General features: G+C 54.3%; 7 protein-coding genes across 7 annotated transcripts; 4 read left to right on the top strand and 3 right to left on the bottom strand.

The window, feature by feature from the left end:
* Window positions 1-203: 203 nt before the first annotated feature.
* On the top strand, window positions 204-4,178 carry BDY24DRAFT_416228 (Golgi transport complex subunit 5-domain-containing protein; the record flags this gene model as incomplete). The annotated part of the gene is made up of 15 exons (XM_076643564.1): window positions 204-225; window positions 290-522; window positions 617-729; window positions 808-1,082; window positions 1,178-1,347; window positions 1,432-1,591; window positions 1,672-1,811; window positions 1,882-1,959; window positions 2,045-2,126; window positions 2,227-2,347; window positions 2,500-2,764; window positions 2,864-3,031; window positions 3,156-3,385; window positions 3,547-3,765; window positions 3,869-4,178. 15 exons carry the CDS (start codon window positions 204-206, stop codon window positions 4,176-4,178), a joined length of 2,586 nt encoding a protein of 861 aa, XP_076495605.1.
* A 349-nt stretch (window positions 4,179-4,527) lies between these two features.
* Window positions 4,528-5,995, top strand: BDY24DRAFT_416227 (uncharacterized protein; the record flags this gene model as incomplete). The annotated part of the gene is made up of 3 exons (XM_076643563.1): window positions 4,528-4,624; window positions 4,706-4,783; window positions 4,926-5,995. The coding sequence occupies 3 exons, from the start codon at window positions 4,528-4,530 to the stop codon at window positions 5,993-5,995; spliced, it is 1,245 nt and encodes a 414-aa protein (XP_076495604.1).
* A 772-nt stretch (window positions 5,996-6,767) lies between these two features.
* On the top strand, window positions 6,768-9,179 carry BDY24DRAFT_416226 (zinc metalloprotease; the record flags this gene model as incomplete). The annotated part of the gene is made up of 20 exons (XM_076643562.1): window positions 6,768-6,904; window positions 6,984-7,050; window positions 7,126-7,135; window positions 7,231-7,257; window positions 7,332-7,494; window positions 7,569-7,577; window positions 7,637-7,687; window positions 7,762-7,797; window positions 7,866-7,874; window positions 7,961-8,042; window positions 8,125-8,166; window positions 8,268-8,278; window positions 8,359-8,367; window positions 8,456-8,499; window positions 8,563-8,576; window positions 8,654-8,676; window positions 8,747-8,807; window positions 8,935-8,951; window positions 9,025-9,037; window positions 9,120-9,179. 20 exons carry the CDS (start codon window positions 6,768-6,770, stop codon window positions 9,177-9,179), a joined length of 885 nt encoding a protein of 294 aa, XP_076495603.1.
* A 692-nt stretch (window positions 9,180-9,871) lies between these two features.
* On the bottom strand, window positions 9,872-11,624 carry RPL38 (60S ribosomal protein eL38 RPL38; the record flags this gene model as incomplete). The annotated part of the gene is made up of 5 exons (XM_076643561.1): window positions 9,872-10,010; window positions 10,329-10,389; window positions 10,518-10,578; window positions 11,486-11,500; window positions 11,595-11,624. The coding sequence occupies 5 exons, from the start codon at window positions 11,622-11,624 to the stop codon at window positions 9,872-9,874; spliced, it is 306 nt and encodes a 101-aa protein (XP_076495602.1).
* A 554-nt stretch (window positions 11,625-12,178) lies between these two features.
* BDY24DRAFT_416224 (uncharacterized protein) lies at window positions 12,179-13,789 on the top strand (the record flags this gene model as incomplete). Its single annotated transcript, XM_076643560.1, has 4 exons — window positions 12,179-12,207; window positions 12,300-12,357; window positions 12,517-13,465; window positions 13,563-13,789. The coding sequence occupies 4 exons, from the start codon at window positions 12,179-12,181 to the stop codon at window positions 13,787-13,789; spliced, it is 1,263 nt and encodes a 420-aa protein (XP_076495601.1).
* Window positions 13,790-14,072: 283 nt separating this feature from the next.
* BDY24DRAFT_392909 (uncharacterized protein) lies at window positions 14,073-15,695 on the bottom strand. Its single transcript, XM_076640987.1, has 8 exons — window positions 15,574-15,695; window positions 15,387-15,473; window positions 15,208-15,274; window positions 15,001-15,028; window positions 14,873-14,931; window positions 14,707-14,722; window positions 14,484-14,599; window positions 14,073-14,395 (listed from the first exon to the last, which is right to left on the bottom strand). The coding sequence occupies exons 1-8, from the start codon at window positions 15,608-15,610 to the stop codon at window positions 14,305-14,307; spliced, it is 501 nt and encodes a 166-aa protein (XP_076495600.1). The 5' UTR covers window positions 15,611-15,695; the 3' UTR covers window positions 14,073-14,304.
* A 423-nt stretch (window positions 15,696-16,118) lies between these two features.
* Window positions 16,119-23,822, bottom strand: REV3 (DNA-directed DNA polymerase). The gene is made up of 23 exons (XM_076644678.1): window positions 23,483-23,822; window positions 23,315-23,396; window positions 22,813-23,205; window positions 22,204-22,739; window positions 21,655-22,124; window positions 20,115-21,565; window positions 20,005-20,030; window positions 19,827-19,938; window positions 19,426-19,755; window positions 19,155-19,350; window positions 18,934-19,080; window positions 18,725-18,857; window positions 18,388-18,646; window positions 18,197-18,324; window positions 18,081-18,131; window positions 17,913-18,014; window positions 17,802-17,843; window positions 17,597-17,734; window positions 17,373-17,530; window positions 17,165-17,296; window positions 16,924-17,091; window positions 16,590-16,852; window positions 16,119-16,511 (listed from the first exon to the last, which is right to left on the bottom strand). Exons 1-23 carry the CDS (start codon window positions 23,711-23,713, stop codon window positions 16,213-16,215), a joined length of 5,847 nt encoding a protein of 1,948 aa, XP_076495599.1. The 5' UTR covers window positions 23,714-23,822; the 3' UTR covers window positions 16,119-16,212.

The following is a 23,822-nucleotide window of genomic DNA, read 5'->3' as shown; positions in this document are numbered from 1 at the left end:
TCAAAGTCGAAAAAAGGGCGGCAGCAGGAGGTCGTGAGAGATGTGCATAGATTGAGATATATCCTCCGACCTGGAGATAACGACAAAAGTAGATAAAAATTATGAGCACGCTTCTGGAAGCGAGCTCGAAATGAGCTCGCCTCTTCCCTTCCCCTCCCTCCCCAAACGCCTTCCATCTCTCCCTCCTTCCTCTCCCGTTCTGAATGTCTACCGATTCCTACCTAGGTAAAGCCCACCCTCACTGCACTTTCTATATTCTCCTTCTTACTGACCCCGTCCCTCTTCCCAGACCACAGCGTCTACCTGAAGGAAGGCTTCTCGGCTCACGACCTCTCTGCGAGCATCCTCGCTGGGGAGACCTACGTTCCCGTCCCTTCCTCTTCCTCGTCCTCGCTCGTTCCAGCACTAGGAGGAGGAGGAGTGGCGAAGGCGTCGTTGGGAGGAGGAGAGAGGGACATCTCGGTGGCGTTGGCGAGGTTGAACTTTGGGATAGAGGAGGTGACGAGACAACTTCGTCAGGAGGTGAGTGAGCTCTTCGAGCGAGCTTTCCTCTCGTTTGGATTCTCTTTGCTTGCTGGACTTAATGAACTCATGTATACCTTGTGTTTTGAGTCAGATCACCACTCATCACGCTCAACTTCTCCTTCAAGCTTCTACCACCACCCATCTCTCGACCTCCCTCCATCAAGTTCGACACGGTCTCGATCAAGTCTCCCTCTCCTTAGAACGGTACGTCCCACTCTTCCTTACCTCCCTTGAAAATCTCCTCAAGCTAAACCCTCCTAAAACTCTTCTCATTTCTTCCAGACTCCGACTTAAAATCCGACTCCCTCATCAAACGCTCCAAACGCACGTCACTCGACTCTCTCACCTCCAACGCGCTTCGGACGTGCTCAGGAGGACGCACAGGTTCATTCTCGTCGCGAGGAGACTGGAGCTTCAGATGAGGGAGATGAGGGAGGGGGAGGAGAATCATCAGGGAGCTGAGGTGACGGGGGTGGTGGTGGGAACTGGAGCTTCGGGGGAGGAAGGGAGGAAGGAGAGAGGGATGAACAAGGCTGCTTTGAGTATTGCTGAGCTCGGTGAGTCCATTCGCGTCTACTTCTACTTGTAGGTGTATAGGAGAGTGTAGAGCTGACTAGGAGAGGTCTTGTTGATGATATCGGGACCCTTGTAGACTCGTTACTCCTCCTCCCATCATCAACACCGAGCTCCTCAGCTTCCGACCAACCCATCCCTCTCACGTCCATCAACCACGTGTCAAGATATCTACCGGTTCTACAGGTCTCGAAGGAGAAGCTCACGAGTGAAATGGAGGGGATGGTATTCGAAGGACTGTCGGGTTTGGTGAGTCGTTATCAAAGGAAGGAAAGGAAGGGAGATGGAAACCGCGAGCTCAAGCTGACCTCCCTCCCTCCTTCTCCTTCAAAGAACCAAACCATCCTCGCCTCCTCCCTCCAAACAGCCTTCAACCTCGGTCTCCTCCCCACCCTCGTACGCTCCTTACTCTCAGACCTCACCGATGCCGTGGAAGGTCGGATCAAGAAGACGTTTGATACGTCCAATCTAGCGAGGGAAGCTGGGCTCAAGGGTTCGTTCGTCTCGCCTTCGCTTTCTTTCCTTCTCTTTGACGTCGAGAACTCCACTGAACCTTTCGTTTTTTTTTCTCAGACTCGACCTCGAACGCCTCGGGGTACAAAGCTCGTTCGGCAAGGAACGAACCTACGGCTCAGACGACGCCGCAGTGGACGAGTGCGTTGTGGGCGAGGTTGGAGAACCTGATTGAGGACATGGCTTCGTGTTGTATCAAGGTGAGTTTTCCCTCCTTACCCTCTTCTCTGCTCGATACTGATCTCGATCTCTTATCTTTCCCTTTCGCAGGTCTACACCCTCGAGAAGGTCCTTCGGATCAAGAAGGATCCGGCGACGCAGGTGCCTTTCCTCGACGAGGCGATGAAGGTCAGGAAACGAGCTTCCCTCTCTCTCTCCTTCCCCTTCCAGTTTCGAGCTCATCTGACTGACCCGTTAACTCTTCCTCGTCCAGGTCCTCGACAACAAGCCTAGCTTCACCTTCTGGACGACGTTGGCTAAGACGTTCGAGGCTCAGTCGAAGGAAGCGTCGAGGAGTGAGTTTTGTGCTCTCCCGAACGCGTCGAGACGAGACGAGACTTGACCTGACGAGACTTTGAGCTGACGCTTTTGTTTTCGTTTTCGGTTCGAACCCAGACTCGAACTTCGTTCAGCAAACCCTCAGTGTTGGCTATCCTCGTCTGCTTCGTCTGTTCCATCAGTTCTTCGCTAAGATCGCGGTGCATACCGATACGGTTTATACTCAGAATCACCAGAGGTGAGAGAGAGTCTTTCGTCGTTCCTCCCCTTTTCGTCCCTCTCCGAACTGACCTCCTCCTCCCCTTTCTTCCTCTTCTCTCCACCCACCCACCTCCTGCTCCTCCTTTCTCACCCACCCACCCACCCCCTCCCACCCACCCACCCACCCAGCCCCGAAACAGTCCTCATCCTCCGCTCCATCATCTCCTTCGAATCCCTCTACCTCTCCCGCTCCACCTCCCGCCTCAACGAAGTCGTCGCTACCGCTCTCGCTGGAGGGACCCGAAGTCCGCCTGGATCGACGGAGGGGATCACCATCGCTAGGATCATGGCGAACGAGTTGGATTCGGCAAAGTTTGATCCGTTGCTGTTGAGGAGCGTGGCGAGGAACGTGGCGGCGACGTTGGATTCGTTCACGACGAGGATGGAGGGGTTGGTGAGTCTTGCGAGCGATCGATCGATCGATGGGAGAGGAAGGAGGATGGGGTAGCTGACTTGTAGGTGGTGTTTTTTGGGTTTCGTTTGTTTTCGACAGTACGTGAAGGACAACTCGGCGACGAACTTGAGCGGACCGGGAGGGAACGCGTCTCTGAGTCTGAACGCTCAACTCACGAGCGCTCTCTACCACTGCTACAGCACCATCCTCAAAGTCGAGGAATCCTACAACGATCGAATCCTTTCCGTTCTGAGACCTGCTATCGCCGTTCGTTTCCTTTCCCTTCTCCTCTCCTCTCCTCTCCTTCCTCCCTCGTCGTCCTCTCTCTCTCCCCTCTCAGCCCTCTCACTTACGCTTCCTCCCCCTTGTTCTTTCGGTTTTCGGATAACAGGAAACCAAAACCCTCTACACCCGCTACTCGGAAGCTCTCCTCACCGCCATCCGACGAGAGTTCAGCTCCATCATCTGCCGTCTGCACCGCGTCGATTTCAGCAAGCTGTCGGATCCGGCGGCGGGGATGGGAGGGAGCAGTCCGTACATGAAGGATCTGATGGACAAGATGACGTTCGTGAGGGTGGAGGTGTTGGCGCCGTACAACGTCGGGGTGTTGAAGAAGGAGTGGTGAGTCGTGTGTTTTGTTTTCGGAACGAGTTTCGTTCGTTCGTCGTCGTTGTCGTCGTCGTTTTTTTCTCTTCCTCAGCGAACTGAACTCCTCCTTCTCTGCTTTTCCTTCTTCTGTCTCTTCCTCCTTCCTCTTCGCTTCACTTTTGACGACGATTCAGGACGCTCAACCTCGTCCGGCACATCCTTCGAACCTTCGTCCTTCACGCGTCCATCGTCACTCCTCTGGGAGAGAGCGGGAAGCTCAAGCTCACGAGCGACATGACGGAGTTGGAGTTTTCGCTCGAGACGTTCCTACTTGCTGCTGGAGGGAACGATCGAAAGAGTTCGGTGAAGCTTCAGGAGGTCGGGGAGGATTATCTTTGTTTGAGAGCGTTGCGGTGAGTTTCGAGTCCTCTCTTTTTTCTCCTTTGATGGTTTTGATTCAGTCTCTCTCTCGTCTCTCGTAGACTGACCCATTTCCCTCTACACCCACCCGCGCAGTCCGCTCCTCTTCCTCGACACCCCTTCCCTCTCCCACTCCTCCAACACCTCCCCTCTCCCTCCCTTGATCGTCCTGCACCACATCCTCGTTCGCTCTCCTCTGCCCTTACCGCATCAACTGCACAACTGGTCGGAGCCTGAGTACGCGAGATGGGTGGACGCGCATACGGAGCCGGAGACGTGGGGGTTGATTGAGAAGGGAGTGAGGGACGCGAAGAGGGAGAAGAGGGAGGGTTGGGAGGAGGTCGAAGGGTTGATGAAGGAGGTGTTGAGGGAGGCGAGGGAGGGGTTGGAGGAGGAGGAGGAGTAGATTGATTTGAGGTTTTTTGGGGGGGGTTGAAGAGTCATATATGTTTTTTCTTTCTTGTGTGGATTTGGAAAGAGAGAGAGAGAGAGAGAGAGAGAGGGAGGCGATTGCTTGACAGATGAGAGACCAGCTTTTCACTTTATCCTTTTCTACTATGTTTCGAACCAGCAAGCCACACATCCTCAGTCCATTCGACCTACTCGAAGATCTGAGTGTTTCGAGAACGACGAGATCTCGAGACCATTAAATCTAAATCTCGTCACTTTTCCCTTCAAGCGTCGAGCTTCGAGGTCAACTTCATCGTTTCTCCTTCCACCCACGACCCTCTCCTCTCCTCCCCTCCTCTCCTAGGATGCTCTTCGCTTCTGCTCGGTCTCTTCGACCCTCTCGGGTGTCCTCTCAGCAATGTCGGGCTTTCCAAGGTTCGATACCCAAGCTCGAAGGAGGAAGTGAGTTCGACCTTCCGTTCTTTCCCTTCCTTCCGTTCGAGCTGAGAGCTGATCCTTTCCTCTCCTCTCCCTTCTCTATAGACTCGTTTTCGAATGCGCTCAGTTCTCTTGATTTAGGAGCTGGACGAGGAACTAGTAACGGTGCTATCAATCAACTCGGTGAGCTTTTGATTTAGACCTCCTCTTTCTCAGTTCTCGACTCCTTCCTCCTTCCGTTTCCTTTGGATCTCCTTCTCTTCTCTCTCTCTCTCTCTCGTCTCCCTTCACTCACACCTCCTCTCCCTCTTCTTTCTTTCTACAGACGTCCCTCGTTCCCAACCCTCCTCCTCCTCCTCTCGATCTACCATCGCTCGCTCGTCCTCCTCTTCTTCCTCCCAACCTCAATCTGGCCAGTTCGACCACGCTCTCGACGACCTCGAGTTCGACGACTCGTCCTCCTCCAAACCCGCCCTCGCTTCGGCTTCCAGAGCTGCTCAACTCGCCAACGAACGTCGAGAAAGGAACGCTCGATCTCCAGCTTTCGAAGGATTGCAGTCCAACAGCATGGGTGGTGCCTTTGCCCGAGGAGGAAGAGGAGGAGGAGGTCCAGGACGAGGCGGGTTCAGCGTTCGAGGAGGAGGAGGAGGAGGAGATCGAGGAAGGGGAGGTGCTAGAGGAGGAGCTCGAGGTGGTGCTCGAGGCAGAGGAGCCATCCGAGGAGGAGGAGGAGGTTCCTCTGCTCGTCTCCAAGTCGTCGTTCGACCTCCTTCCGACGTCCCCGAGTACGCTCCTTCGACGCTCCCTTCGCTCGATACCCTCTACGCTACCAACGACTACTTCTTCGCTACTCCTTCGGACGTACCCCTCTCCCAAACCCCACCGCCAGCGTTCCCTCCCCCTACGCCTCTCCAAGCCAAAATGATCCTCGCCAACAAGCACTACGCGGGCAAGTCCTCCCTCCCCATGCTCTACAACCGAACGCTCGCCAAGTTCCTCCCCGAGAAACTCCAGGGACCCAGGTTCGACCTCATCAAGGAACGCATGAAGACGTACGATCTGATGCTCGGATCCGAGTTCGAGAAGGATCCCGGAGCTGCTCGCGAGCTGGTGGAGGAGGTTGGAGGCGAGGAAGGTCTGATGAGGGAGCGGGATCTGGAGAGGTTGGGGAAGTACGAGAGGTTCTTTGATAGGGAGGATATCAAGGAGACGGTGGAGGATGGGGTTGGGTTGGAGGAGAGCACGAGGGGAAGCAGGGAGGCGGCGAGGGGATTGGCGAGGATGGGGTTGAGTTGGAATGGGGAGTACAGGATGCAGGAGAAGGAGGAGATGATGAAGATTGTGGAAGGGTTGTTGGTGCCGCCGAAGAGGAAGGTGGCGAAGGTGGAGCAGTAGGGAAACGGGAAGGGATGGATGAGCTCTTTCGCTTTGCTTCGTTTGGGTCGTCTTGGAGTCGTAGCAAGAGTGGGAGAGGTAGACAAGGAAGCGACTGGCCCTGATTCTCACAGACTTTTCTTCGAGTAGATTCCATACCATCGCATCTCTCCAGACGAGCAGATCCCCCCTCGCTCGTCCGAGTCGTCGTTCAGCCCACGTCCAAGTGTTTTCGACCTCCCGTCCTCCCTCGTCTTCCTCCCAACCTCACCAAGACCCTCCCTCCCTCTTTCTCCTTCGCTCATCGCCATCGCACGAACACATGCGGCTTCTCTCCTGTTCCTTCCAGCCTGGGTCGAGCTCCCTCCCAAACTCCTCCGCTCTTTCCTCAAACTTACCGCCCTCAAACGCGTCCTTTCTCCTGAAACCACCACCAATCATCATCATGGTTACCAAGCGCCATACGAGCCCATTTTCCCCACCTCATATGAGCCTGTCAAAGAGCTTCCGACTCGTCCTTGATTGACCGCGAACAAAAAAAAAGAGCCATGCCGACCCCCGACCTCCTTAGCTTCGTTCTCCAACAACAACGAGGACGTTTTTGTTCCTTATCTTCGGAGAGAGCTAGTTCTACATCGCATGGTGACACCTGGGTGCAGCATGGGTCGTCGGGTTTCTACTGATCCGTGCGTTTGCCGTTTGGCGGAAAGGTAGAAAACAGACCACGTCGAGTCCTCCTTGCCCTTCACCCTCACCCCCTCCCCTTCCCCTCCTTCGCACTTCCCTACTCAACATGCGAATCTCAACCCTCTTCCCCTCTCTCCTCCTCTTTCTCGGTAGGACTGCGTTTGCAGCTCCCAGCGAGGTCAGCGATCCTCGAAAGTGCGGGAACGCGTTGGACGTGATTGACATGGAGGTTGAGGCTGTAATGTATGTTTTTTCTTCTTCTTCTCTTCTTCTTTTTAAGAAACAACCCAGGTTTGACCTAACACTCTCTTCTTTTCATCAGTGCTGAAGCGGTCGCTGAGATTGAGGCTGCGAATGCGGCTGGGGAGGTGCAGAAGAGGGCGACGAAGGTGGGTCTCGTTTCGGTTGAGTTCGAGAGAGTCGAAGCTGATACATCTCGTTCGCTTGCAGACTTGGACTTGTAGAACATCCAAGGTGAGTCTTTTTTTCGATTACTCTCATTCTTCGACTCGAGCCGAACCTGACGACTCCCCCGCGTCCTTTCGCTTTCCATCTCTTCTCCTCAAAAGTCTACTTCCACGTGATCCAGAAGAGCAGTGAGTCTGACGTACCTTCCTCCTCTACCTTCTCCTTTCCATACTGACTGCTTGACCGTGTCTACGTTTGACAGCTGCTGCTTCCGGAGGAGCTTTGACGTCCGCTCAGATCGCGTCGCAGATTTCGGTCCTCAACGCAGATTTCGCTTCCTGGGGTTTCTCGTTCACCCTCGCAGGAACCGATACTACCACCAACACCAACTGGTTCAATACTGCTTCGCCTTACAGTGATGGACTGTGAGTCCTCGTCGGTGTTGATGTTTTTCGAAGAGATCCGAGGGACTGACGGTGTGTTTCGTTCGCTTATCCAGTGCTTACCAGTGAGGCTCTCTCTTGCTTTCTATTCATCACTCGTTCGCTGATTCTTGGACTCATACAGGACTGCAATGAAGAAGGCTCTCAGGAAGGGAACTGCTGCGACTTTGAACTTGTGAGTTTCGTTCCGTCCGTTCTTCGTGTGGTCGCTTGAACGCTTCCACCCATTCGCTGCTCTTCCCTCTTCAGGTACACCGTCGGATTCGCTACGGGGCAGGGACAAGGGTGAGTGCTCCCCTATTTTACGTTGTCTTCGAGCTGGATCTGACCACGTTTTGTACGTCCCCTTTCAGTCTTCTCGGGTGAGTCACTGAAACGAGACGCATCGTCGTTGCCGCCTGTCCTCTTCTTCGACTCTCATGCTGAGTCGTTCGCCTTCTATCTACAGTTACGCCACTTTCCCCTCTAGCTACGCCAGTGCTCCTACCGACGACGGAGTTGTGTTCCTCTATTCTTCGATTCCCGGAGGAGTGAGTCTCGTGTCGTCTCGTCGTGTTGTTCGTTTGATTCAAAACTGAGTCCTGACTGACCATTTCGAGTTTCTTTTTTCAGTCTACCACCAACTACAACGAAGGAAGGACTGCTACTCACGAGGTAAGTGTAACGCTATCACTTCGGTGGGCGTTAAAGAGAAACGCGACAAAACGAACAGCTGATCGTCGCGGTCTCATTTCTCGCTTTTCGAACCTCGTCAGATCGGACACTGGTTAGTCTGCCTTTTCTTCCTCCTTCAAATGTAATTCTGCGATTCCTCGAGCTGACTTCCTTACCCCGTTTCTATCTTAGGCTCGGACTGTTCGTTTTCTTTTCCTGTTCGCTTCGACGCGGCTTCCTTCTCCTCAAGCAAGCTGACTTTCCCTGCCCTCCTCTCTTTTTTCCACAGCTATCACACCTTCCAGGGAGGCTGCACTGGAACCGGAGACGGAGGTGAGGTTTTTCTGTGTCTTCTGCTCCTTCGTTTCATCGAAACTCACGCATCTCATTGTCCAGTTGCCGACACTCCCGTTCGTTGTCTCCCCACTCATTTCTCTTCCCTCAAGTTATCTTAACTTACCCATTTCGTCTCTTCTTCCTTTGACAGCCCGAGGCTTCGGAGGCTTTCGGGTGAGTATTGAAGCCAACATGACTTCGTCGAGAGTGTTGACGCGTCGCCTTCTCCATTTTACGTTTTCAGATGCCCTACTGGGAGGGATACTTGTTCAGGCGGAGGAGTTGACCCTATCACAAACTACATGGTTCGTCTTGCACCTATACATCACCGGAGAGACTTGCAGGAGAGAAGAGAGCGAGGGGGATGAAGTCACGTCGTGTCGTCGCTCGTTCCATCTTTGCTGATTCTCCTCCGTTCTCTTTTCCGAACAGGACTACACTTACGACAGGTAAGCCTCAACATCTATCTCATCGTATGGTTTTCTCGAACTGACCACCTCTGGTCTTCCTCCCATCCTAAAGCTGCATGACTGGCGTTCGTCCCTTTTCCTTCTCCCTCTCTCGGCTCTCTCGCAATCTTCCCCCTTTGACGCCCCTTTCCATTCTTCTTCCCTCAGTTCACCGCCGGACAGACTACCAGGATGACCGCTCAGGTCACTACCTATCGAGGACTCTAAGCTCTCTCGCTTTGGAACTGGAACGGTTCGGGGGTGAGGAGGAGACGTCAGACGACGAGACACGAGCAAGAGGTTGAGGTGAGAACGAGACGTTGTATCTACGGGTTGAAAAGGAAGGAAAGGGCCGAGAGGAAATGAAATGGCTAACTAGATTAACGACTCAGGGTTGAAGGGAGGGAGAGGCAGAGCGAGAAGCACGACGATAAAGACGGACGACAGCGAACGAGAGACGACGCTCGAAGACGTGTGTGAAGAGCATTGATTGACTCGAAGTCGACTGGGTACTAGCTCTGTCCTCAAGTTCATTCTCTCACGGGGTCGGGCGTGATCTCTCGCTCTTCGGAGGGTGAATGAACAAGGTCTCACGAGCGTCGAAGGAGGGGAGCGACTCAAGCGGCCGTCGAGCTCACCCTCGTGTCGCCTTCTCAAACGAGCTCACCTCGTCGACTCGAAGCAGCCTCTCAGCACTGAAGTCTCGTACGACGTCACGTTCGTTGCCTCCCTCGTACTCCCGTCCTCTTACTGAGCCGGAGCGTCTTGCCCTCCGCAACCTCTCCTCCCTCTCTCCTCTCCTTGCTCTCCTCTCTCCCTCTCCCATCCCCACGAGATTCTAGTCCGAGACGTTCATACGCATAAACTCCGTCGTCCATCCTCCACCCCGTAAACCAGAGCCCCTTCAAGGCTAGTCTGATTTACTTCTTCTTGGGAGCTCCGTTCTTTCCGATCTCCTCGACCTTGAGGCCAGGGGGAAGGGACTGGAGGAGCTTGGCGGCCTTCTCGGGGTCCGAGATGGAGAGGGTGTAGAGGTATCGGGAGCATCGGATCTTGAACCTGGAGGGGTGGAGGCGAGGCGAGGGTTGGGTTGGGTTGGGTTGGAAGGAAGGGCGAGGTGAGGTTGAAGGAGGAAGGAGGAGGGTGGTTGAGTTGAGTTGGGAGGTGAGGTTTGGGTTTGAGAGTTGGAGGAGGAGAGTGGCGAAAAGAGAAGAAGGCGAGACGATTGTTGATGAGGTGGGTTGGTTGAGAGAGGAGGAGAGAGTAAGTTGGAAGGAGGAGAGGAGAAACGAGCGAAGGTCAGACAAAACCGCTCCTCCTTCCCGAAACCAAAGCTCAACATCCCTTCCGAAACAGGCAACGAGAAGGAATACGCACTTGGTCACCGAAGGAGTCTTGGACTTGGAAGACTTGGAGACGGTCTTCTTAACCCTGGCCGCTGTTTTGATAGAACACGAAAGCCAACGAAGGAAGGAAGAGGAAAAGGTCAGCTCGAAACGGAAGGACGAAGGGGGTTCGTTCGACCCATTCTTGAGCTCGTCCGAGAAGAGGGAAGGGTGAACGAACAGATGGCATCCTTTCGCCTAGCGATGGTGAGGAACTCCTTGATGTCGCTGATCTCCTTGGGCTGTAGGGGAAGGGAAGGAAGAAGGAGACGGAACGGGAATGAGCTTCGACGATCTTTTGAACGGACGGGGAGCAGGACCAAGGGAGAGGTGTGTAGTGGGAGAAGGGGTGGCGAGAGGCGTGGGAGAGGAGGTGTAGGATGTTGAGGATGCGATGAAGGGAGTGTTGAGTTGGGAGGAGAGGAGGTGACGAGGTGAAGGAGGGTCCAAGAGGGGAAGGGAGGCAGGGAGGTTGAGGTCTCTGTTCTTCCCTCCCTCCTTCCTCCCTCCCCTTCCCTCCAGCTTCAACCCACTTCAACCTATAGGATCAAACGTTCCCCCTTCAACGTAAGATCATACCCTCCTCGTTCCCACCCTCCCAGATCCATCCCTTCCAAGACGAGCAGAGAGGGAAGCGGAACGTTTGTTCGAGCCAGTCCCCTCCCTCTTTTCCATCCTCTCTCTTCTTCCCTCCCTAGGCGGCCTCCCTGGCAAGTGTGTGGTACGTCCGTGACCGTAGAAGCGAGGCGGAGGTTGAGGATGGGAAAGGAGGATGTACCATTTTGAAAAGGGCGAGAAGGGGGGATGCTGGTCAGAAAAGAAACGGCCCTTGAAGGTCGCTGGCCTCGTCGTTCAGCACTTTTTCGCTGAAGCCGCAGTCGCTGACCCGTCCGTCAACACTTTCTACCAGACCATCTCCTGTTTGGAAGGGAAGATAAGTGGAGAAGGAAGCATGAGATGGATTGTGGTCAATTTGGAAATATGCAGAGTGAAAATCTTTGCCGTTGAAGAAAGAATCAGGTTCGCCCCAGCAGTCGAGCGGACGCGTCTCCTCCCTTGCCCTCGTTCTTCTGACGCTGGGAAGAACGGACTTCAGCTTGGGTTTCAGATGCTGATATTGATATGTAATATAGAGGTTCGAGAACTAACATCGTGCTCCGAAGACTGTAGCAGACGAACGAGGAAGGGTTACTTGACAAGGCGTTTCGTCGCGCGTCTCCCCTCTAGCTCTCGCCTTCCCTCCTTTCGAAGAGTCTACCAGGAAGGAGGGATCGGCCGAGTCCTTCATGAAAAGTTTCACTCTTTCCTTCAACAAAAAGCCTAGTTGTAGAAAAAACTACCCTTGGCCGAGGGCTGACTTGATTTTTTGGATCGAGCTCATCACCCTTTCCTTTCTTGCTCCCAACCCTCACTCCCTTCTCCTCTTGAGACCGCCCATTTTCTCCCTCTTCCCTCCATCCACTGAACCTATACAAGCCTCCTCGTGAGTCTCTTCGACTCCTACCATATCCCTCAAAGGGTGAACAGACGACGAGGGCCTCGACTTGTTGAGCTTGACTCTGACGTCGTTCCCTCCTTCCCTCTTCCTTTCTCTTCTTCCAGACCTGCCCTTCGCCAACAACCGCTCGTTTGAGTACTCCACTCCCGCCTGAGAGTGAGTCCTTATTTCGTCTCTTTGACTGGTCGAATCCGACGTGGCGAGGTTCAGGAAGGTGGTTCATGCCTTTTGGGGGAGGAAGGAGGATGAAGTCGACGGAAGGAAGTTGGATTCAGCTCCCTCTCTCTCTTTCTTTTGGCTTCGAGATCGAGTGAAAATCTGCCCTTCTCTCGAGGAGAAGACATATGGACTCTTTGATCAACGCTTTCTTCGAGTCTCCGACGCTTCTGCTGCAGGATTTGAACGACTTCGAGTCCGATGGACCTGACGTTCTCCTCCCTTCCGGTTGGCTCTCTTCTTTCACAGAATCTTACCACCCCCACCGAACGAGTTCTGCAACTCTCAGCTTCCTTCAGTCGCTCAGGTAAGTATATTGTGTATCTCTGCAGCTTCAACGAGGGAAAAAGACGATCTGGACGGAATCCGTTGAGCTCGACACTCTTCGATCCCGAACACCTTCCGAGATTCTTGCTCAGACGAAACCTGACCTGACCGTCGATTCTTCCTCTCTATTCAATCATAGCCAGCACCTTCCAACGACTCCCTATCTTCGCTCTTCCCGAAAATGAAGCTCAAACTCTCCCTCAAACGCTTCCTCTCCCTCAGTCCTTCCTCCTCCTCCTCCGAGCTTCATCACCTCGCACCACCCGCTCCCTCTTCCCTCCTCCTCCCTCTCACTCTTCCATCTAGAACCAACTTTCATCCCCTCCCGACCTCCTCCTCGGCACCTCCGAAATCTCCTCTAGCCTTTCCAGCAACCTTCTTCACTCCAACGCTTCCTCAACCACAAAACTCCGAAGCCTCGTCGTCGTCGTCCAACGAACCATCTCGCTCTTCCCATCAGCACGCTTCCTCTTCCTCCTCACCTCCAACCCCAAACCCAAATTCAAACCCAAACGGATCTCCATCCCAACCAACTCTCAGCGACGCCCTCTGGCAATCGCACTTCTCCCTCTCCCTCGCCCATCTTCACACCACGCTCCCGTTGTTCTTCCCTCCCAACCCTCCTCCTCAGTTCCCTCCCGAAATCTACCACCCTCACATCACCCTCTCCCTTCCTATCCCGCTCGGAGGTCTCGAGGAAATCCACGGGTTGACCGTGTACGGGTTGGTCTTTGGAGGAGCGAGGAGGAGTTTGAGCTTGCTTCTCTCCGACATGTGGGTGCGGGTGGAGAGGTGTACGATCTTGCCTCCTGGGAGTACCGGGAAGGAATTGGAGGAGGATTCTAATGCTGGTGGAGAGGGGAAGGTGGAGGGTTTGGGAGGAGAGTTGGACGGCGGAGAGGGAGGAGGAGAAGGAGCTGGCTTGGTTGGAGGGTACAAGAAGGAGGGCAGTTTTGGATCGATCAACAAGGCTAGGTTGGATAGGAAGGTCAGGTTGAGAGTCAAGGTTGGAGGGAAGTTGAGACTTCCTAGTTTGGAAGGTGGCTTGCTCGGAGGAGGGGAAGGAATCGAGAGGGAGTGGACGATTTGTGAGTCGCGTCGCGTCGGTTCCTTCGTTTTCCCTCCTTCCTTTCTCCCAAACTGACACACCTACTCCTTCCCTCTTCGTCCATCCGAATCGAACAGCCAACCTCTACACCTTCTCCCCTCTCACAGCGCTCATCACCCACCACCAAGTCGAGACGATCCACCCAGCACCAGGAGAAGGTCTCTCCGGATGGGTGACGAGTTGGCGGGGAGGAGGAGGAGGGAAGAGAGCCGCTGCGGCTGCTACGGCTGAGGGTCAAGGGTGTGCGAGTGCGAGGAGGGTTGAGGTGGAGGAGAGGGGTGCGGGGAGGAAGGGAGTTTGCTGAGGAGGGACCGATCTGTTTTTCGAGAAGGAAGAAAGTCGAAGATTTCACATGTTTTGAGCCCGCGTTTCCCTTTCTACTTTTACTTTTACATATCTAACGACTTTGCATGACTTTTTTTTTCGTGATCCACGTTCGAGAGAGCAGAGCGCGTCCCGTCCGGATCGTTCCATCTCACCTCACCTTCCTCCCCCTCCGCTCTTTCCCGCTGCTCTACCTAGTCAAGCAGAACCCAAACCACCAAGATGCGAAGCGACAGTTCCCTCGCTCGACTTTCCATCGCGTCTCGAGGTGTGAACGCTCATGATTAGATTAAAGGGGGAGAAGAAAGCAGCAAATGCTAAGCAAGCGAGCGAACGAATTATAAACAAAGGCGAGTGTATTTGGATTAGACGGATAGTACGTAGGTAGATAGTCGAGGAGCAAAAGTCTGTGGGCACTCTGAATCTCTCCCTCCCAAAAGGTGCGAAAAAGAGAGGAGGAGAAGTTCGAAGGCGGGTCGGTTCCGTTTTCCGTTTTTAGATGAGTCCTCCAGAGAATCGGTCTCCTCGACGAAGACCCCTGGCTCCGAGAAGGATGATGACCACGAGGAGGAAAGTCATGATGATCCTGTGACGATTGAGGGAAGAAAGGAAGGAAGGAAGAGTGAGGTTGGGTTGGAGGAGAGAAGGCAAGAAGAGAAAGAAGAGGAACGAACCAGTTGACCCAGGCGAATCCTTCGAGAGCGTTCAGCTGACCACAGTGAAGGAGAGCATCCTCGATACCGCAGTTGAGGCCTCCCTTGAAGGTCGCGGTGATGGTAGCGGCTCCGACCTGGGGGAAGGAAGGAAGAGTCGACGCGAAGGGCGAAAGGGAAAGGGTCAGCTTGAGCTCGACTGGAGAGGAAGCGAGAAAGTCCAGGAGGAAGGGAGGAAACGCACAGTCCACATGATCCAGCTGTGGTAGAGAGCAGAGGTAGAAGTCGCAGGAGCAGCAGAGAAGAGGGAGGAAAGGTGGAGAAGGGGACGAAGGGGAGGAAATGAGAGTCAGCCCACGATCGACCCTCGACCCATCATCGAGCTCCCGGTCTTTTGCTTCGAGACGTACGTGATGATAATCCAGGTTCCGTGGGAAGCAATGGAAGCAACGGGAGACGAGTTGGCGATCTGAAAAGATGAAGGAGGGAGATGTCAGGGAAAGGAAGGACGAAACAGGGAAACGACGAAATGACGAACCTGGAAGAAGACGAGGTAGAGGATGGAGCTGTAGGGAACGAAGACACAAAAGGGAAACAGGACGGCGGAGAGAAGGGTAGGTGAGTCAGTGGGTGCATCTCGAGGTCAAGGCAGCGAGAAGGGAGCGAAGACGAGGGAGGGAAGATGGAGCTCGTGGGGCGACTTTTTCCGGATGAGGTTGACGATGTTGCTGAGGGCCAGACTTACAAGAAGAGAGTCCACCAACTGAGGAAGCAGAGGAACCTAGACCTATCCCTGACCTCTCGACCAGGGTCTGTGGGGAAATGAAGAAAGTGGATGGCAGGAGGAATCGGATCAGTTTGAGCTCGGACTAAAAGGGAAGGAGGGGAGAGACAAGGGCGAAGAGGCGAAGGTTGGGAACGTACAGTTTCCGTTCTTGTTATAAGTCGAGACGAGCCAAGTAGAGATAGCTCCCTCGATGATAGTGAAGATGATGAGAACTCCGAAAGTGACTGGAAGGGAAGGAAGCAAAGGCGAGAAGGAGAGGAAGGTCAGACGAAGCGGCGGAAGGGGAAGAAGGAATCAACAAGGACGAGTAGAGCTTGGACTGACTAGGGTGGCCTCGTCGGACGTGATCTTCAACAGCCATGATAGATAGGTGAGAAAGAGGGTAGAAGGTGAGTGTGGGTGAAAGTTGGGAGAAGGTGGTGTGGTGGATGGGAGGGAAACAGAAGGGGCAGAGGAAATCTGAGGTCTGGAGGAAATCGAAACAGACGATGACGAGGGCCCTTTCGATCTCTCGGCCCAAAAAAGGCCATGAAGGAAAAAATTATGTACATCTGAAGCTGGCTCGTGACTTTCGGTTCAGAGGCTGGTAGTGAAGGTCAAGGAAGAAGGGGTGAAGGGTTTGGATTGGAAGGTGAAGGATAGGTCGTTCGTTGATTCAGTTGGCGACGTGGGGAGGGGATTCGGTCGTTGTTTCACAGAAATATGCTTTCGTCGATTGACCACCTTCTTCCGTTCTCATACATTCCTCGTTCCCGGCTCTCGATGTGCGGTTGAGTGGCAGAAATGGGGAAGGGATGGCTGAGGTGTCGACGCGTCGAGGTTTAGCTGTTCCCGCGCCGACTCTGGGACGACTTTGTCTTCCGTTCAGTGACGTTAAGTTCATTCAAAATCGTGAAAGAAATATAGGCTATGGATCAAACAGCGAAGCCGACTTCGTCTCCTTCCCCCTCCCCTCCTCTTCCCTCACCAATCCAACCCATCAATCACAACCGGTCCTCCTCCTCCTTCCTCGTCCCCAAAGTTCGCCACAAACTCGCCCACTCCCTCGAGATCTCCGACTTGACGAGAAGCTCCCACTCTGGCGTAGAGGATCGAGCAATCGAGCGATTCGCATCGAACGGGTTCGGCGGCGGGAGTTGAAGTGCACGACGAGCAAACGAGTTGAGTTGAACGAAGTCGAGCTTGAGCTGCTTGGACCTTCTCGAGGAGGTTGTAGGCCATGAGAGAAGGGTTGGATCGACATGATTTGCAGATGGCGGGAACTACAGGACGAGGGGAGAACGAAGAGTCAGACCGAAAGACGAAGGGACGACGAGGAAGAAAGAGAGGCTGAGACTCACCCAACTGGGTCGACGTTCCGCAGAGGAAGCACATGCTGCTCTCGTAGAACTCCGTCATGTGCGACTGAGTCCGTTTCGAGTTCTTCCTGTCCAAGTCCTTCTGTTTGGGACTGAGCGTACCAAACGGAGCGGGAGCGATCCACTTCTTCTTGGGCATCGAGTGGAACCATAGAGAGACGTCGGCCCCGAGAAGGTTGAAGACCCTCGAGAGAGGTGGGATGAGAATGTTCTTGATGTAGTACTGATGGTCGAGTCGAAGGTGGCTGAGGAACAGAAATCCAAGCAGGGGTCAGGAGAGGTTCGAGACGCGTCGGAGAGGATTTCGAGGACCCACCGATCTGCGAGGAAGTCCTCAGGTTGTCGAGCTCGTTTGTACTGAGGTTCTCCGGGAGCTCCTTCGGCGATGATGTAGGGGACTCGTTCCCCGTACTGAGGCTCGTCGCTAGGATCCATCTCGGCTCGAATTGCGGCGACGATGACGTGAGGAGGTCGACTCTTCTCGCTGGTGAAAGGAAAGAGGACGCTCAGATCAGTCAACCGATCGAAAAATAAGGGTAGATCGACTGCAAACGAACCTGTAGGTACCCAGTCGAACCTCCTTCGCGAAGGTGAAGTCCTGAATCGAGATCTTGCCTTGGATGATCTTCGTCCACTGTCGGTAGAGGTAGCTCTTGACGAGGGAGAGATCTTGAGTTCGGAAGAGGATCCTGAAACAGACGGATGAAACCTTTGTCAGGATTCAGTTGGGAAGAAAGAAAGAAAGAAGGAAGAGGGCAGGCTCACTTGATGCACTCCTCGAGCTCCTTCTGTTGACCTGGGATTCCGTCTCGTCTGATCGTCTCGATTCCTTTGGCCTCGAGAACAGGTTCCAAGTCGTCGGGGTTCTCGTACTTGAATCCGACGTATCGTTTCTTCGACTGAAGCACGCAGGGGAGGTAGACCTGAGAGAAGGGCGACCTGTCAGCGTCGTTCGAGGAGGAAAGAGGAAGGAGAAACGAGCGACTCACCTTCTCGAACTTGAGTTTCATCGGCTTCGGGTTTCGAGCAGTGACAGCATCGGCGATCTCGTTCCCGAGGAGGAAAGCTTCGTCCTTGCTTCGACCAGGCATGTGGATGAAGAGCGAATCGGTGTCTCCGTAGACGACCTGCAAGGGAGGGGAGAAAGAACAATCAACGGAGGCAGAAGACGCGACGACGAGACGATCGACGCACCTTGGCTCGCCACTGTGGGTTGGATTCGATGAGCTCGATAGCCTGGAGAAGAGATGAGAGGGTAGTCAGATTGAAAAAGGAAGTTCCCGAAAGGAAGACGCGTCGACTCACCTTTTCGAGAGACTCTCGTCCGTACTGAACGATAGAATCGGCGACTTGGATGTGAGGCATTCGGCCACTGAAACTGGCAGAGGTGTATCCGTAAGTGACGTTCTGAAAGAGAAAAGAGAGCGAGTCAGAGTTGGTTCGAATGAAAACAGACAGAGCGGAAGGGCGAACGGCGAGGAGTTTGAGAGCGAGTTGACGAGCGTTGAGAACTCGAGTAAGACCCTGAGAGAGGACGAAGAGCGAGATCAGTTTCGAAGAAGAATGGGTATAATGGGGTCCGAACTAACCTTGTCGTCCCTGTATCCCTTCATGGCGGTTTTGACCATCACCCGGGTGTCAAGCAACTCTCCGAGCATCTTCGCCAGCAGACTCTTCCTCACGTTCGGCTTGACGTACATCATCCCGTTCGGAGAGACTGGGTAGAAAGCGGCTCTATCAGTATCAGTCGGGGATGAGACAATGAAAGACGAAGACTCACTCGTGATATACTCCTCGAGCAGCTCCAGCGTTCCAGGAATCAACTCATGCTTCGAAAATCCGAATCGATCCGTCGGGTTCCCCTCCTTGTCGACCACACGATCCGCTCGTCCGAGGCAGGTCGAGTAGCAGATGTTGTAAGCGATCATGATGGAGGGGTAGAGAGATTGGAAGTCGAGAACGACGACGGGATCCTTGTAGAAGGAGGACTGAGGTTCCATGATGAGAGGGATGCATTCGGCTCCGTCTTGACCTCCGACCTAGAGGAATCGCGGAAGAAAGAGAGCGATCAGTGTAGGTTTGAAGTAGGAGAGATAAAGAAGAAGACTAGAACGGACCTCGTCCTTCGAAGGAGTTTGCAGGAGCAGCGACTCGGGTTTGGCGAGACGAAACATGAACGATTCGACCTTGAACTGGGATCCTCGCATGTACACGTCCGAGAAGTCAACTCCGTAGACTCGAGCAAACTCGCTGAGGTTCGAAAAAGAGGGCCAGGCTCAATATTGGCTCGACGGAAAGAGAGAAGAGGGAAGAAGAAAGAACTCACGCGTTCTTCGAGACCAACTCGGCCACATCGAGCATCTCGATGACCATGATCGATCTCGAAAGGAGGTGGTCGAGCACCCTCATCTGTTGAGCTGGAGTCTCGGACTGAATGAAGGTGTAGAGAGTCTGAGGGGTGTATTTGGGAATTCTAGACGGACGTTCGAAGAGGACGAAGGTCAGTCGAGGGTTCGACGATGCGACTCGAAAACAGAACGGACTCACCGACGATGAAGAAGATGGAACGCCACGTTCTCGATGGTGTACTGGTTGAGGTTGAGATCTCCACGAAGCAGCCTCCAGAGGTTGAAGATGTGTCGACCTTCGACCTGGAAGTCCGTCGAGTGATCCGAGTTGTACTGGCTTGGACCGTCGTTGGCGTCGAGGCAAGTCGCTGGGGAGAGTTCACTAGGGAGGGATTCTGCAATTTGAAGAGGCAAAGGTCAGAGATCAGAGATAAGATCCCCAATTAGACGGAAGAGACGAGAAGACTCACGCCCATAAACCTGCATCCTCCTCGAGACGTATCCCCAACTCGTCGACTGAACCTCCCAACCACTCAGGATATCCGGATCAAACCTCCTGACCAGATCGACGATGCAGTGGATGAGATCGAGCTCGTTGTCGGCTCCTTCGGGGACGATTCCATGAGGAGGGGACTTCGAGGCAGTCGTGAACGCGTCGAGGGAGGAGAGGAGGATCATCCCGACGTGACATCCAGGGATCTTGCAGTTGTCGGGGAACTCTCCGTCGCTTTGGAAGCAGTAGAAGGCTCCGATGATTTCGTCATCTTTGTGGTAGGGGAGGAGACCGTTCTTGCTGATGGCTGTGAATGAGAAGAACGACGGTCAACGAGGGAGGGAGACAAAGAGCGGGAAGAAGTGAAAGAGAACGAACCGATGATCTCGAGACTGAGAACGGACATGAACCTCTTCTCCCTCGAGATAGAAGCCTCGCTGATCTGGCTGAACTTGAAGCCTTGGGTGTTCTTCTGAGTTGGTCCCTCGATCTGAAAGCAAAAGAGAGAAAGCGAGTCAGCCGCGTCGAGAAATGGGTGCGCCAATCAAGAACGTACCTGAGAAGCAAAGACCTTCTTCCTCCCTGCAGAATTGAAGACGGAAATGACTTGCATCAGTAAAGGCTTCTCGACGTCTCGAAACTGAGAAGAAACATCGAACAACTCACTGTTCTCCTCCGGCTCAACCTCCTCTTCAACCCACCGCTGAACCTCCCCTCTCGACGGTGCTCTCTCCCCAAGCTCCCATCCCAGAACCCTGCCTCCCTCATCTCCAACAACCCTCTTTCTCAGTCCCCTCCCACCAACTCCAATATCCTCCAACCCCTCACAAAACCTCGACTCGAACCTAAACTCCTCGACGACCTGCTCCTCTTCCTGCTTCTTCTCCTTCTTCCCACCAAGAACCCATTTCTGCCCTCCGAACTCCCTAGCCTTCTTCGGAATATCCTTGGGATCCGAAAAGAAGGGTTCCTGGTACTCGATGTCGACGCGAGGTTGTTTCTTGGTTTCTTCTTCGAGAGCTTTGAGGAGAAAGGAGGTCGACGGAGGGCCGGAGAGAGGGTTGTAGAGGATGGGGAGAGAGGACGAAGGGGCTGGTTGATGCTGCTGGGATGACGAAGCTGGGTTAGGGAAGGATCCAGAGTCGGACGCGGAGGACTGGAGGGTTTCTGTCGACACGAGGGAGTCGGGATCGACCTCGATCTCGTTCTCGTCCTCCATCTCGTCTTCTACTGGCGAGAGTCTCGACGACTTCCGAACCTCTCGAGGTTGAGCTGAGGTTATCCCTTCTTCCTCCTCGTCTTCGTCGAACGCCGATTCCTCGATCCTGACCCTCTTCGACGGACGACTAGCTGAGACGGAGGAGGGAAGACGACCTGACGCGAGGCTCGAACGAAGCGTTGGGGTGAAGTTGCCTGCCTGCGACTCTTGAACCATCTGCGAAGCCGTGCCCATCTGGGTAGCGACGAGGAGAGTGGGTTCCATAGCTGGGTCCGAGGAGGCGACGTCCTCCGAAGATGGAATGATGGACGGCGAAGGCGAGCGAGCGAGAGGACGAGGACGACGACGCTTGTTGTTTCCGTTGACTTGGCTGTCGAGAGGAGGATTCCAATTCGACTTAGGAAGTGGAGTGGTGGAGAAGGAGGTCGAGAAGGCGAAGGAGTAAGGGTTGAGTTGGCTGAGAGGTTTGTATGCTGGTTGAGACGAACGCGTCGATCCTTCTGCGACTGCTTCTGCTGTCCTCGAGGCTGATTTCCCGGAACGGCGACCTGCTGAGACGACCTTCCCTCCCTTCCTCTTCCCCTTCGGACTTCCGTCTCCAGGCTTGACGTCCTCGTCGCTCTCCGCGTTGCTGTCGACGTCCTCGAGGCTGGAGTCGGACTCGTTCATCGCCATCTCGACCTCTCGGAGACGACTGGGAGTGGCCGGAACATTCGACTTCTCTGGGCTGAGGAAGAGATGCTTGGGTCGAGCTGGAGAGTCGGGAGAGCGAGATTTCCGTTCTTCTCGAGTGGAGTTCGGGTTGTAGAGGTCGGCGTGAGGGTAAGAGGGAGCGGCGACGAGGGGAGGAGGAGTTCGATTGGTGGAGGTGGTTCCACGATTCGGTGGTTTCGATGGTCTGAAGAGATAAAGAGAGACAGGTAGAGATAGAGGAAAGTCCGAGTCAGTCGAACGAATCGATACAAGAGGGAGAAAAAAGACACTCACGTCTCCTCCTCAAACGGATCCCACTTCTGCGTCCCTCTCCCCTTCGCACCCTGACTCTGACTCATCCTGATCTCCTTGTACTCCTCGAATCCTCCATCTCCAGCCCAAGGTGCCGCGGGTTCCTCCTCGTCGGCGATCTTCAGCAGTGTTCTCAGCCTCCTCTCCTCCTTCGTCTCCCAATCCTCGTCGGCGTCTCCTTGATCCCGTTCTCGTTCCTCAGCAGCAGCTCGAGCAGCAGCAGCGGCGACCTTTCCCTCGTCGATTCGTAAGTTGGTAGTGGATGATGCATCGTCGGAGCTGGCGTTGTAGGCGGCTTCGGATGGGCTGGCAGAGATCCGTTGAGAGGCGAAGGGAGTGGACGGGAAGAGGAGAGATTGGGAGAGGAGAGGATCGGGAGGAGGAGCTCGAGATGGGAGAGAGGTTTCTCGCCAGCCTTTGGTGAGGGCTTCGAGCGATGTAGGAATGAAGAGCTGGCAGCGAGAACGAAAAGACAAGTAGGTAGAGTCAGAGGATGGATCGACGCAGAAAAGAGGACGCGTTCGAACTCACCTCCATCTGCTCCCTTTGCTCATCTGTCATATCCCTCTCCCCAGCCTTCAAGAACCCTTCGAACGACAGACCACCCTTCCCGTTCCTCGTATCTTGCTCGATCCTCTTCCTCACATCCTCCCACCAACGAGGCTCACTGTTCCAACCGACTCCCTTCCCAGGGACCTCGTCCGCCTTCCCTTCCCTCTCTCCGTAACTCAGCTTCCCCAACCCAACGTCGTCCACTTTCCCAGCCTCCCTCCTTCTTCTCCTCTCGTCCTCCCAAAGCTCCTCGAGGGAATCGATGAGCTTCTTGTCCGAACGAAGACCCGAACGAAGCTCGATGAAGTCGTCGTGAAGCCGGCGCGTCGAGATCTGGAGACGATTGAGGATGGAGGTGACGTCAATGTCGATTTCGATGGCTGAGCGAGAAGTACGAGCTGGTCGAGAGGGAGTAGGGTGAAGAAGGTGGGGAGGGATGTTGACTGAGGTCCATTTTCGAAGGTGGGAGGGAAGACGAAGTTGAGAACGAGGGTCTTGACCGGGAAGAGGTCGAGCTGAGAGGAGAGAGGACAGAGAAGAGTCAGACCTGCTCCTGCTTGGGATTTCGACCATGAATGGTGGACTCACGCAAGGGCTCCCTGAATCTAGCATCCTGAATGTCTAGCCAACCGCATCCTCCGAGTCCAAAGTCACACAAGAACTGAAGGACGAAGCCGAGGTGAGCTTCGTAGACCTCGAACTTCCTCCTTCGAATGAGACCGTCTTCTCCCAGGACCTTGAGGAGCGTCCATCGGTGACTGTGCTTGAGGAAGGCGATTCGAAGGTAGTAGGAGAATCCGACGTGGTAGCCGTAGAAGGGAGTTCCTTTGACGAGTCGAATGGACTGGATCGCGTTGGCGTTGGAGGAGGAAGGTCGATTCTGGTTGAAGTCGTTCCCAGGTCCTGGAGGTCTTCCTTCGGCTGGTGCTTTGGCGAGAGCGAGGTTGAGTTCTGCTCCGAGCTTGTTGATGAATCTCGAGACTGAGGTCAAGGGGAGGAAAGGAAGCAGGGAGGGAGGGAGGAGGGAGGAGGGAAGAGGTGAGCTCGCAGGAGTGAGAGGTGGACGACCGGATGTTGATGGGCGACGAACCTGTTTCCGGACTCAAACTGAGATCTTTGGGGTAGTTGATGTAGATGTAAGGGTAGACTCCATGTATGTTCACGCAGGCTCTCTGCAAGAAGAACGACAAGGACAACGACCCAAGGTCAGCTCGCTCTGTCCTTCAGCTCTCACCTCTCCTTCTCCCTTCGAGCTCACCTGTCCTCCCTCCGTAACTCCGTAGACCTTGATGATCGGGACCTTGTAGAAGCTCTTCTTGTGTCCTCGAGACAACTCTGGTGAGAAGGTGGACGACATCTGATCGAGATCTGAGAGAGGAGGGACCATAGAAGCGGAGACGTTGGAGAGTCGCACTCGGAGGAGAGGTGGAGGAGCATGCGAGGAAGGAGGTTGAGAGGACGAAGGAGGGAGAGATGGTCGACTGCTCATGGTTACGAGAAGAGAGGTCCCTCGAGGGGATGATAGAAGTGAAAGTTCGGAATTTGGGAAGGTTTTGTCGAAGGGGTGGGTGGCGGTTCGAGGAGATCGAGCGCGAGGT

The sequence above is a fragment of the Mrakia frigida genome (assembly GCF_051309035.1).
Source record: "Mrakia frigida strain ATCC 22029 unplaced genomic scaffold BDY24scaffold_20, whole genome shotgun sequence".
NCBI classification, from domain to species: Eukaryota; Fungi; Basidiomycota; class Tremellomycetes; order Cystofilobasidiales; family Mrakiaceae; genus Mrakia; species Mrakia frigida.
This window is presented reverse-complemented; position numbering and strand designations above follow the sequence as displayed.

Bases quoted from the DNA above. Each gene is read 5' to 3' on its own strand.
- BDY24DRAFT_392909 (XM_076640987.1), bottom strand. From the start codon at position 15,610: ATGGCTGTTGAAGATCACGTCCGACGAGGCCACCCTA. The intron at 15,474-15,573 runs GTCAGTCCAAGC...CTTCCCTTCCAG, and splicing joins CGTCCGACGAGGCCACCCTA to TCACTTTCGGAGTTCTCATC. The intron at 15,029-15,207 runs GTAAGTCTGGCC...CGTTCCCTACAG, and splicing joins AGTTGGTGGACTCTCTTCTT to CTCCATCCTCTACCTCGTCT.
- REV3 (XM_076644678.1), bottom strand. From the start codon at position 23,713: ATGAGCAGTCGACCATCTCTCCCTCCTTCGTCCTCTCAACCTCCTTCC. The intron at 18,647-18,724 runs GTCCGTTCTAGT...CGATTCCTCTAG, and splicing joins AAACTCCTTCGAAGGACGAG to GTCGGAGGTCAAGACGGAGC. The intron at 17,531-17,596 runs GTGAGTCGCTCG...CCCTTCTCTCAG, and splicing joins TGAAACTCAAGTTCGAGAAG to GTCTACCTCCCCTGCGTGCT.